At 36.3% G+C, this 12,358-nt stretch overlaps 1 protein-coding gene across 12 annotated transcripts in view; it reads right to left on the reverse strand.

Annotated features, from left to right (window-relative positions):
* Positions 1 to 12,358, reverse strand: part of ZBBX (zinc finger B-box domain containing) — a 121,192-nt gene that overhangs the window by 92,008 nt on the left and 16,826 nt on the right. For 7 of the 12 annotated variants that reach the window (XR_012072338.1, XR_012072337.1, XR_012072341.1 and 4 more), the window contains 3 exons: positions 9,900 to 9,948; positions 8,869 to 8,978; positions 1,519 to 1,614 (listed from right to left, as the gene is read on the reverse strand). Coding sequence is in view for 1 of the 12 variants with exons in the window: in XM_031679641.2 (XP_031535501.2) it covers positions 1,519 to 1,614; positions 8,869 to 8,978; positions 9,900 to 9,948 (255 nt within the window). In the remaining 11 variants the exon portion in view is untranslated. Of the gene's footprint in view, positions 1 to 1,518; positions 1,615 to 8,868; positions 8,979 to 9,899; positions 9,949 to 11,888; positions 12,269 to 12,358 lie in introns of those variants that run through there. The other 5 variants (XR_012072349.1, XR_012072348.1, XR_012072347.1 and 2 more) reach the window with 4 other exon arrangements.

Below are 12,358 nucleotides of genomic sequence, written 5' to 3' on the forward strand. Positions count from 1 at the left end.
ATACCTGCCTCTGGATAGCAATAAACCATGTTACAGCAAAGTCTGACTGTCTTTTGAAATTGAATGTGTGTGTGTATGAGAGAGAGAGAGAGAAAGAGAGTCGGAAAGGGACAGAAGACAGGAAGAGAGAGAGGAAGAAAGGGAGAGAGAAAAGAGATTCAGATTAGGATAAATCTTGAAGGTCAAATTCTGAAGTTGAGGGAAGGAGCTGTGTCTCATTCTTCTCTGTATCTTCCATACCAGCTAGCACAGTGCCTAAATTCACTGAGCGATAACTCAGAAAACGTGCTAAATAAATCACTGAATAGAAAATCCTAATGAGAACTCATGGGGTAATTACACTCCTTACCCTTAAAGTGGAGTGCTTTTAAATTCTATACTATTTATATATTAACAATTATACTCACTTTTAAATACATTCATTTTCATGGTGTGATACTTCCTGAGGCAGGTGACTGCGTTTTTTCGTTTGTTTCCCCTCCATCATTTATGTTGGGAGACTCAAAACTTTGAGTAGCCACTCAAAAGTAACTGACTTTGGTAAATATTGATATGAGAAAGGTCAGTTTTATGTTTCGTGGTTATCGTGAATGGGGTCATCGGTATCTGAGAGCCACCAATGTTCATATACGTTGAAGCAACATGTAAAGATTGAAATCTATCAGTGATCTTTCTAAATACAGATAATGATAAAACCTGCAAGATAATATTAAGATCTTTAGCCCATTACACAAGGTCCTCAGCTGTCACTTTTATGTCTGGGTCCTTAAGAGCAGGATCCTAGTGTTACTTATCTGTGTAAGGTCACTGCCTAGTACTGATCTTGCTTTTTAAAAGGTATTCAATAAATATTTGCTGAGTAAAAGTCTGTATAATGAATGAAATCTATGACAAATCAATGCATCATTAAATGTAACAGATATAATGTCCTATCTATATTTAGCTATATTTATTGCTTAAGAATTAGAATTTTAGAGCCATCTGACAGGATTTGAGTTTAGGCATTTCAAAAAACAATGACTATATGAGGACAAATAAAAGCTTTTGATATGTAGGAGGAAAAATAGAAACCCAAGAGATGAGCTTATTTAAATGATAATTGGGGAGGACAAGTAAAAGACTAACTTTTTCAAATAAACATGGGAAGAAAACATGAGACTTCTATTTATAAACTAGATAGAAATAACACTTTAAACAAATCATGTGTTCATTTGAAACCACAATAGATGAAAATATTGTCTAATTGTTAAATGTCAGGTTCGCAGATAGAATGCATAATGTAAAAACTCTAATCAAGCTAAGTGTTTCAGGAACTGTATTAAGACAGTTTAAACAGCAAAATAATATCCCGATTAGTTCAGTAAAATAATGTTAAGTTATATGTAAACACTGTAAGTAACAGAATTTTAGAAATTAATGTAAACCATCCCAAATTCTAGACAATTAAACATGTTTGAAATGTCTTTGTGTTGAAACATTTTACAAATACTCTACAAGTAAAGCATTTTAAAGTCATACCTGCAAAAGAGTTGTTCTATGAAGTTTCAGTGCCCCCTTCTGGTGAATTTTAGCAAAGCATCCCGAACAATAATCCTCTCCACATTCAAGGCATACCTTAAAAGATATTGAAAAATCATACTGTCTTATGACATATAACTTTGAGAAAATATTCGCATAAAAAACTCATTGCTCTCACTTTATTTATCCAATTACACACCTAGATGTCATCATAATTGAGAAATTCAAGGAAATGGGACAACCATTTGTCCCAGTTAAGGGATAACTGACCAAAATTAACTTGTAAACTCTAATTACTCTCATACCAAAATAAATACAACAGCTGCAAGTAGCTATTAGATATATATGCTAGCTGCATGTATGTATGTATAATTTCTGAATAAATTATTTAAGAAACCAGCCACCTCAAATCAAACTTCTTGAATGGATAAAAACTAAACAGCGGTATCTCTGGGTCAAAACTACTTCATTTTTACAAGTTTTTTTTATCTTTCTGTATGGATTTACATGGCACAGTTAGTTTGAAAAGATGCATACACTATGTCTCCAAAAATCCCCACAGACTTCTTTGAATGCCACTTCACTGGAGAGTCTCAAAAGGTGGTTTTAAAAGCATTCTTAGAAGACTCCTCAAAGGAAAAAGAGTATAAGAAAAAAATTAGATGGAACTGCATCAGCATGTCAGCAGTGTTTATGACTGGCAAAATGAGTATGGACAAGTTTATATTTATCTTGCAAATTCTTTGTGGTGTTAAAATGTAATTTTTTTAATTTGTGGAGAAGTTGAAAAATGTGATATACATGTACCTGTGATATACCTGTGCAAGAGTGAAAGTAAGAAAAGAAAAATGGAATTTTTACTGCAAGTGTAACTATTACTGTGCAGCTGTACAGCTACTCCAACACCCTCCACAGTATGACAAAAATAGTGCAAATGGCTAATAGCCCTCATTTTCTTGAGTTTGGCTTAGCTTGAGAACAACCAGTAGCACAAATAAGAGCATGAGGGCTTGGAGAGAGGATGTCAGAAAGTCTGTACCAAGGAGCTCGCGTTCCCTGTGTGAGCTCTCCCCTCAGAGTGCCCATCACCTTTTGCCCTCCTCCTTCCTCTCTGCTGGTATCAGGGAATAATAAGCATGCAGCAGCTGGAGCAGACTGGGGAGAGGTAGACCAGACTTCCGCCTACTGAAATGGGTAATTGAGTGAAACTTCTCAAACTGTACAGTGCATATGAAACTCCTGGGCCTTTGTTACAGGGTAGACTCTGGTTTGGTAACTCTGGAATGGGACCTGAGACCCTTCATTCTAACAAGCTCCCAGGTAATGTTCATGTGGCTGCTGGGTGCAGACCTCACACAGAGTAACAAGGCATTAGAATGTACAGGATGAAAAAAAGCAGACTAAACTCATTAAAAACTCAATAAGCCATAAAAAATAATGAAATAATGCCATTTGAAGCAACATGGATGGACCTGGAGATTGTTATTCTAAGTGAAATGAGCTACAAAGAGAAAGAAAAATACCGTATACCACTTATATGGGGAATCTGAAAAAAAAAAAGACGAACTTATTTACAAAACAGAAACAGACTCACAGACATTAGAAAACAAAATTATGGTTACCCCAGGGGGCAGGGGCGTGGGAAGGAGGTGGAAAGGGATAAATTGGGAGTTTGAGATTTGCAGATACTACTATATATAAAATACATAAACAACAAGTTCATACTGTATAGCACAGGGAACTATATTCAATATCTTGTAGTAAATTATGGTGAAACAAAACATGAAAATGAATATATGTATGTTCATGCATGACTGAAGCATTATACTGCACACCAGAAATTGACACATTGTAAACTGACTATACTTCAATAAAAATATATATACAAAAAAAGCTAATGCTCAGAAAAAAACAAACGGCACTAAAAAAAAAAAAACCCAATAGGAGTCCATTAATTTTTTTAAACGGTATTGCAAATCTCCATATAATGATGTAGTTACCTACAATAATGTAGCTATGTTTATTAAATAAAAAAGGTTTAGGGCAATACTAAGAAAAAGATTGAAAGAGTAAGAAATTTTATATAACTAAAATAAAACTAAAAGGGAAGGGTAGAACCAAATAACAACCATACCCACAACATTTAGTGAGCACTCACTCACTTCTAAGGGCTTCAAATGTGTCATCTCATTTAATCCTTTGAACAGCCCTACAAGGTTAGCATCGTCATTGTATCTCCATTGCGAAGATGAGCCAATAAAAGAACATAATGACGGAGAATCTGTCCAGCTACACAGCTAATGGAGCCAGGATTTCAACCCCAGAGTCTGGCTCAAAGTTCAAGCTCTTACCCATGACCTACATTACTAATAATTAATCAGTGGCCATTAATTTCAGGACTAATCATTTATTGAAAAACTCTTGATAAAGTCTTCAATAAAATAAGATCCAATATGTTAAATGATTGTATGGTCTGGTATTTATCAAAATCGAAATGTATTTTTCAAATGTGATTAGCTACACAGAACTGGATTTTTTATTTAAGTAGAAGAAAAATAAATACTATCCCTACTATGGGAACTACTCCTACCCTTTCAACTCTTGTTTCAAGAGCTATAGTCTCTTAAAGAAATGATGATAATGGGGGGAGGATGTAGCTCAAGTGATAAAGCACATGTCTGGTATGTATGAGGTTCTGGGTTCAAACCCCACTGCCTCCTCTAAGAATAAATAAATAAATAAACCTAATTACCCACCCAAAAAAAAGATGGCAAAAATTTTAAAAAAGAAATGATGATAAAACGTTATTTACATCCATAATTTTTAAGTGCTTAATTAAAGCTATAAGTTCACATACACATATGGTAGTATTGTCGTATTAGTGTAGATTTCAAAATGTACTCTGCAATATATCTGCTAACATTCTAATGAATTTCTCATAAATAGAGAGGACTGAGAGTCAGCTTCAGCATATAATTCTAAGTCAAGTATTTTCTAACAACAGACTTTTCATCCAAGTAGCCAAACAGATGTTGTACTGGAAGATCAAAGCTGGAGTTGCAGAGTAAGCTTATATATTTTGTTATACAAGCATATTTGGATTTAAATTGGGTTAAAATGACCGCCAACTGGAAAATCTTTTTAGGCAGTTTGTATGTCTGGCAGGAACATACCAAAAACGTAGATAAGGACACACCAGTTTACAGCAGATGCTTCTTCGATGATGGAATATCCAAGTGCAGTTTTAGCAAATATCTTTTTTAATTTAATCAAGGCTAGATCAGTTATGCTAAGCCTTCAGAATCCATTTGAGTTTAATTAAATTATCCACATTTGCCAAATTAATATATAATTTTGAAATATCCATTTCATTTTTGCCATGCAGAAACAGCCTAAAGCTACTGGAATTTCTTTTAAAAAGAAGAAATCTAGAAATTAAGGGTTTTATCAATATATGTGAATGCAGCAGGACAAAAGAAAATTGTATGCCATCAAAAACCAAACAATTGGGGAACTATATTCAATATCTTGTAATAACCTATGATGGAAAAGAATCTGAAAAAGAATATATATATGTATGTATGTGTAACTGAATCACTGTGCTATATATCTGAACCTAACACAACATTGTAAATCAACTATACTTCAATTTAAAAAAGGCATACAACTTACTGTCTCCTCTCCACATGCTGGGGACAATGCTAAATACTCCATATGCATTAACAATTATCTGCAATAACCTTGAGGTTTACACTACTGTTATCCGTGTTATCCCATTTTACAAATGAGAACACAGAACTACAAAGGAATTAGGTCATTTGCTGAAGGTCACATAGCTAAAGGTAAAGTTGGTAAACCAGGTAAAGTTGACATTCAAAAACCCAAAATGCAAGTTCTCAATCCCTACCTCCCACACACAGTTTTCCCTCATGAAAGCCCTACCATAAGATATAGGAAGGTTGACTCTGATGATCCAGTCGGCACGATCATCCAGAGTGATGGAAGCTAAGAACACAAGGTAATCTCAGAGTTCAACACCACATGGCACAGTCAACCTCATTACATCCGCCAAGCTTGAATTTTTAAGTAACTTACTTTTTGTGCTTTGACAAGTATCATGGAATGTTATTTTCATTTCAAACTGAAGAACACCCTTTCTTAAAATCTTAGTGAAATTCCTAAGAACAGTTAGGGCCTCAATCCTGGCTTCTATTTATAACAGTTTTCAGGCAAGTCAGTTTTGTAATCACTGCACACACTTCATCACTCTCATCTGCTTTCCAGCCAAGGCACATGCTATTTATCCTGTCTGAGATGTCCTTTGCTTGCTTTTCCTTCTCTGGAAAAATAGATCCTCTATTTCCAGGTCAAGTCTTATCTACACATGCCATATTGTTCAAATTCCATGGCCTTTAAACAGCACTCAACATTGAACAGGATTCACAAGAAATACTAACTATGAGCTCTTATGCAAATACTTTTTCAGATCACGAACGGTAGTCTTCAGCAATTCAATTCTACCAATAAGTTCCTTTCAGCTATCATACTTCCAGCTTCATGAATTTGTTTGTATTTTGTTTATATTTTCTAAACATTTCTGGATAGGTACAATTTGCTAAAATTCCTTAAATTATTGTCCACTATTACATCAAGTAAGAAAAAAAATAGTATGATGTAATAGTAAGAACATTATATCAGAGCCAGGGTTTTACATTTAATATTATTAGTGCTTTGTTAGACTTAGTGTTCTAACTCTTAGAGCCCAGTTAAAACTGTCATGAAATAAAGCTAGTAATACAATCTTAAATCAGAAGTGATTATAGCTAAATTCTCTGAAATTATAATAAATATTAGTGATAGTAATCCATAAGTATTACTTATAATCATTCAATTCTTTGAGGGGGAACTGCTTCCTAAGGGTGTGCAATATTTTAATTGCAAGATATTGGATATGTTCCTTTCAGTTAGTTTCAATGTTAACAATGCTTTTCAATTATAGAAAAAATTTTAAAGAAATGACTCATTCAACAAATTTTTGAGTACTTATTAAATTGCAGGCATCATTCCAGGTGGTGGGCACAGGACAGTGAACAAAACTAAATCCCTACTCATGAAGTTTACATCGTGTGAAAGTGGAAAATAAATAAACATACATATATATACACACACACTGAAAGGTAAAAAAGGATACATAGATGAATGATGCAGCTTCATGAAACTAGAGAGTACAGTTCAGCTGTTGCTATTTTATAAAGGGCAGTCAGGATACTGACATGAGGAGACCTTGGAGGGAGAAAATTTGTTGGGGAGATATTAAGAGCTGAATTCTGAACACGTTAAATTAGTGATTTTCGTTAGACATCCAAGGAGACGTGTTGATTAGGCGCTTGAGTTGAAAGTTCAAGGGGAGAGGTATGAGTTAGAGTCGGGGGGAGGTATGAATTAGAGATGTAAATTTGGGCACCGTCAAAGTCGACATGGTCTTTAGAGCCAAGAGTGTAGATAAAACTTCCTGGAGGGTAAGTACAAACAGACCAGAGGAGAGGCCTAAGGACTAAGTCCTGAGACACTCCAACATTAAGGGGTCGGAAAACCAACAAAGAAAACCGAGAAGGGACAGCTAGCAAATTAGGATGAAACCAAGAAAGAGTGGTGTTCCAGAGGAAGCCAGGTAGAGAGTCCTGGAAGAGGAGAGGGATTGCTTCTGGGCCAAATATTACTGACGTGTTAAGGTAAGAACTGTAAACTGGCCACTGTATTTAAAAACATGAAAGTCACTGGTGACATTGATGGCAGCAGTTGCCAGACAGTAGTGGAGATCCACTAGGATGGACAAGGTTCCAGAGAGAACAAGAATTTAGCAATTCCACCTCTGGATATACACTCAAAACAATTTGAAGTAAGAACTTGGACAGATATTTGTACAACCACGTACACAGCAGCATCATTCACAATAGCCAAAGGGTGGAAATAACCTAAGTGTCCATCAGTGGATGAGCAGATAGACAAAATGTGGAATACACATACAATGAAATATCATTCAGCCTTATAAAGGAAGGAAATTCGGATACATGCTACAGCATGGAAGAACCTTGAAGACATGCTATGTGAAACAAGCCAGTGACAAAAGGATAAATACTGTCTGGTCCCACTTACAAGAGGGACCTGGCACAGTCAAATTCATAGAGACAGGAAATAGAATGGTGGTGGCCAGGGGCTGAGGGAGAGGGGGGTTATTGTTTAACGAGTACAGAGTTTCAGTTCTGTGGGTGGGAAGAGTTCTGGGGATGGATGGTGGTGGCGGCAGCACAGCGATGTGAATGTACTTAATGCCACTGAACTGTGCTCCTGAGATGGCTATGATGGCAATGTTAAAATTACAATGTATTCTACCACAAAACTTTTTAAAAGTTCAGGAAATTAGCACGAATGAAAAGTTGGAGAGCTGTTGGAGAGCATTATTTTTCAGCTTTTTTAAAAACCTTACTTCATAACTTTCAAAGAAAAAAGAATAAATGTCATTTGAGAAAAAAAAAAAGAGACTTGCACATAAATGTCCACAGCAGCCTTAAACATAATAGTAAAAAACAGAAATGACTCAAACGTCTTTCAACGTGTCAAGGAATAAACAAATCTTGGTATAGCTATACAATGGAACACTACTCAGTAATAGAAGTGAGTAAACTACTGATAAATGAAACAACACGGAAGACTCTCCATGTGGCACAAAAGAAGCCTCACACGCACATACAATATATAAATATACCACATCATTGCATTTATATAAAGTTCAGGACTAGGTTTAGCACCACTAAAGGTATGCTGCTAAAAATCAGAACAGCAGTTAGCTTTGTAATGGAGGTTAATTGGAAAAGGCCCAAGGGAATCTTCTGAGGTGCTCTATTACCTTAATGGGGGTGTATACACATAAGATGGGTCCATTTCACAGTAATAAAGGGTACTTCAATTTGAAAAAGAGGGAACAGGAGTAGAGAACACGATGACAGCGAGTGTAGAAAGCTCTTTAGAAGTGCTGCCAAAAGGGGTACAGAGGGAGATGTGGGGACCAAAGACAACTTCTGCTGTAGTTTTGGTCTGGGAAATACTGCAGTGTGTTTGTGCGATGACAGGCGTGATCCAAGGGAGAGAGGACAAGAGTGAGGTGATGTCCTCACACAGGAACAAGAGGATGGGGTTTCCTGTATTATGGGGCCTCTCCTGGCAGCACGCACACCTCCCCCTTAGGAACGGCAGGAAGGAAGAGGACAAGGTACTGAAGCCGGCTATGCAGCGAGAGGTGTGTGAGACCACATGAAAGTTCTGTTCCATATCTTATCACAGCGTACGTACCAGCAGAGCGGCTTTGTTCTCACACTGCCCGCAAACCTTCCCTTTTATCTTGGGTTTTTCACTTTCAGAAGAATTTTCCATTTTATAATTAAATGGTTGTTTCACTGGCTCTGAAAGGAAAAAAGTCAAACCAATCACATTAAAAAACAATGTTCAGTTTTCTGCTTGATAAAGTAATGAAATTATGCACATTTCTAAATTCTCAAAACAGTATTTAAATATTAGTTGCCCAGTAAGAATGCCATGAGCCAAGTCTAATCTCCCCAGTGGGCTGAGGAGCCCACAGTCTCCCTCCCGCCCGCTCTGACTGCAGGGCCACACATAGCCACCCACATCCATTTAGCTGTAAACCCAATTGAACTGGACATGTAAAACTACAGAATGTTAAAAACTATGCTTTTGATAGCATTCCTATGACATTTGGTCCCATCTCTGGATGAAACTGAAGCCCACGCAGAACAACTTCTATAATAAATGTGACATATATTTCTAGAACTTGTTCTATCAAATTATCTTCACTATTCAAATTAAATGTGTTTCCTTTCTATTTTAAAAATCTTATTTATTTTAGAATTATTCTAAATTCAAAATTTATTTTTGGTTTTTTTGCTATTTTCAAATAATTTATTAAAATATAAAGCAATTTTCAATATTCTCTAAATTTCCCAGAATAAAACTTCAACTTACAATTTTATACTGTTAAAATTATCTTCCTGGTTAAAAGATTATAAAAAAGTTTTACAAAAGATTATATAAAAGTTTAAGGACAACGCTATGAAAGTCCTCACTTTTCAAAAATGTATTATTATAATCATACCTTAAGCTGATTTTTTGACATAAAATAAGCACCCAACCCAAAATATATAGATAAAATATATTTTGAATATCAAAGATAAAGAGTCACCATTTTGGAGTTTAGAATATTTATATTGCATAAACAATTCTAATACTTTAATTTTCTATGTAATTCAAATGTAAAAGAAAATAAATTATATCTGCAGCATCTAATAATACAGTGATAAACTGTTTACCTTGAAGCTGCTCCTTCAGTAATTTTAATTTCACTTTCCCGGCAGAAAACTGTATTAATAAAATAGATACTATTTGTCAGGTACACAAATTCAAATGAAGTTAAGTTACTCACAAAAATATCAGGAAGCCATACCATTTTGGTGTATCTTGAACAAAACAAACATTTTGAAAGAGTAACATAATGGGAGGTCATCAATAATGCATATATAGGATGTTTAATTAAATCAAGAGAAAATTCATAAAAGGAAAATAAATTTTGGAAATATACATATGCCAGATTTTTTAAAACGTCAAATTATTTTTAAACAAAAATTACACATCATCATGAAATGATGAAAGCACTGACATTCAAACACTATAAAGGCTTAGTAAGCCTTTCCTATCGCTAATCTTTCTGAAACATACGAAGTCTACTATTTGTGTGGACTGAATCTAAGCTGAATTCTGTCTGGGCTATTCCACTTGCATAACTGCAGAAGCTAGTATCATTATCATTATCAACTTAGAGAACGACATGTTTAAGCATCATAGACATAACCTTCAAATATATTGTGATCCCTGACTTTCCCAAGTTGTAGACAAAAAATTGAGCAAGTAAGAATCACGGCTAGATATTTCAAATAAATAATCACTTAAAATCCTTGGATCTTAAGCAATGAAACCGATTCCCCAACTGCACATAGATGTCTTGGTCTTGTTAAAACATCTGAAGTACACAGACGTTCATGGTGCATTGTGCACATTCACACACACACACACTGTCAATGCATGCCTCGTTTTCAATTTGCATGCTCAATTGCCCAATTTGTACAGGAGACAATGAGAACAATGGCTGCCTCTATGTCTATGGCTGTACCAACTGCAGTTATCTTTGGAAATTTAGGCCTAATTATTCTCAGTGAGTCTAGTGGTTTTCCTTCAAAGGGGCATTTGTTTGTTCACATTCTTTAAAGAGCTGTTCAGATGCTGTGTACCAAACACAGCAGACAGGCAAATAGGATTGAAATAATCAATGTTTATGTGGATCACACTTTTATTTTTAAACTGGCAGTGTTATACAAGTTACAGATAATTTAATCTCATTTTTCATAACCAAATTATCCAACATTATTACCTTAATGATACATCTGAATTGCAACATGATCCATGTGGTTACAGGCTACCTGGGCAGGATGGAGACATCAAAGCAAACTAAACCCATTATTAGGGAAATTTTATAGTTTGTTCTTGTTACTGTGAATAAGATTTTTCTGTTCTATGAATATAGCCATATTTACTTCAGATGAATCAAACTGCATAAAAATATTTCAATGAAGACTGCTAGCTGCTATTTTTAGGCAAATACAATTTCCTACTAAGTCCGATTTTTATCTGTTGGGGAAGAGATGAGGGTAGAGTAGGTCTGGACCAGGGATACACACAACAAACACACACATACCTATGTATATACACATATAGATATAGATATATGGATGTTCATATGCATGTATATATAAAACATAAGGAACTCAATATACTGAAGCCTATACCTTATTAACCCACTTATGCCTCCACCAGGAGATGCCAAAAGGTGCCATCAGGGGCCAGAGCAGCTTAGTGGTTCTACCACACAGACAAATCATCCGGACCATTGGGGTCAGACCGTGCCGTTTTCATCAGCCTCCCTGGCATTCACAGATGCCTCCAACCTCCCACTAATGCCCTAGTGTGCTGCACTGGGCCCACACTCCTTCACAACCCACCTTTTCTAATAGTCTCCTTCTCAGTCCAATCAGCTACCTAACCTTTGCCATTTTCTACTTACTAGTCCTTCTGTCCAGGTTGCCCTGCCCTTCTCTGAAGCCCTTATTAACCAGTCATTCAACTATCACACGCCTGAAACCTTTCCTAAAGATCTCTCTTCCAAAAGCTCACATTAAGTGGACCCACATTTCCTCCCAGACAACCTTCTCCACAGAACTCTCCAGAGGAACGAGTTCTACTCTTACCGCCTTTCACTCACTGGGAGAGAAGGGAAACGGCCTCCCTGTTTGCTCCTCGGTGCTGCTTCCAGAATATTGCTCCTCTCTCATCAGTCGGCAAAGTGGTCTCCACTGAAGGTCCTCACCATCCACTCACTGCCTTTATCAATACCCAGGATCCTCTTCCACGTGAACCTTAGCAGTCTGCTCAGTGTTTCTCTCCATCATGTTTCTGGGTTTTGATCGTGGAGATGTCACTGTCCGTGTTCACACGACATACTGATGCTGAAAACTCTCCAACACGCTGACTACTGTGAACATCCAAGTGCCTCTTCGACCACCTGACCGTTATGACCAAACCTTGAATGTAAGCAGTAATCTGAATGGCCACACCTTCAAAAGCCCCAACTCAAGAGTTTTTCAGTGCTAACCACAATCACCTTATCTCCTTCCTCTTGGACCTCCCATATCCACCTACCATTGTGATGAAACAATGC

The sequence above is a fragment of the Vicugna pacos genome, chromosome 1 (genome assembly GCF_048564905.1).
Source record: "Vicugna pacos chromosome 1, VicPac4, whole genome shotgun sequence".
Lineage (NCBI taxonomy): Eukaryota > Metazoa > Chordata > Mammalia > Artiodactyla > Camelidae > Vicugna > Vicugna pacos.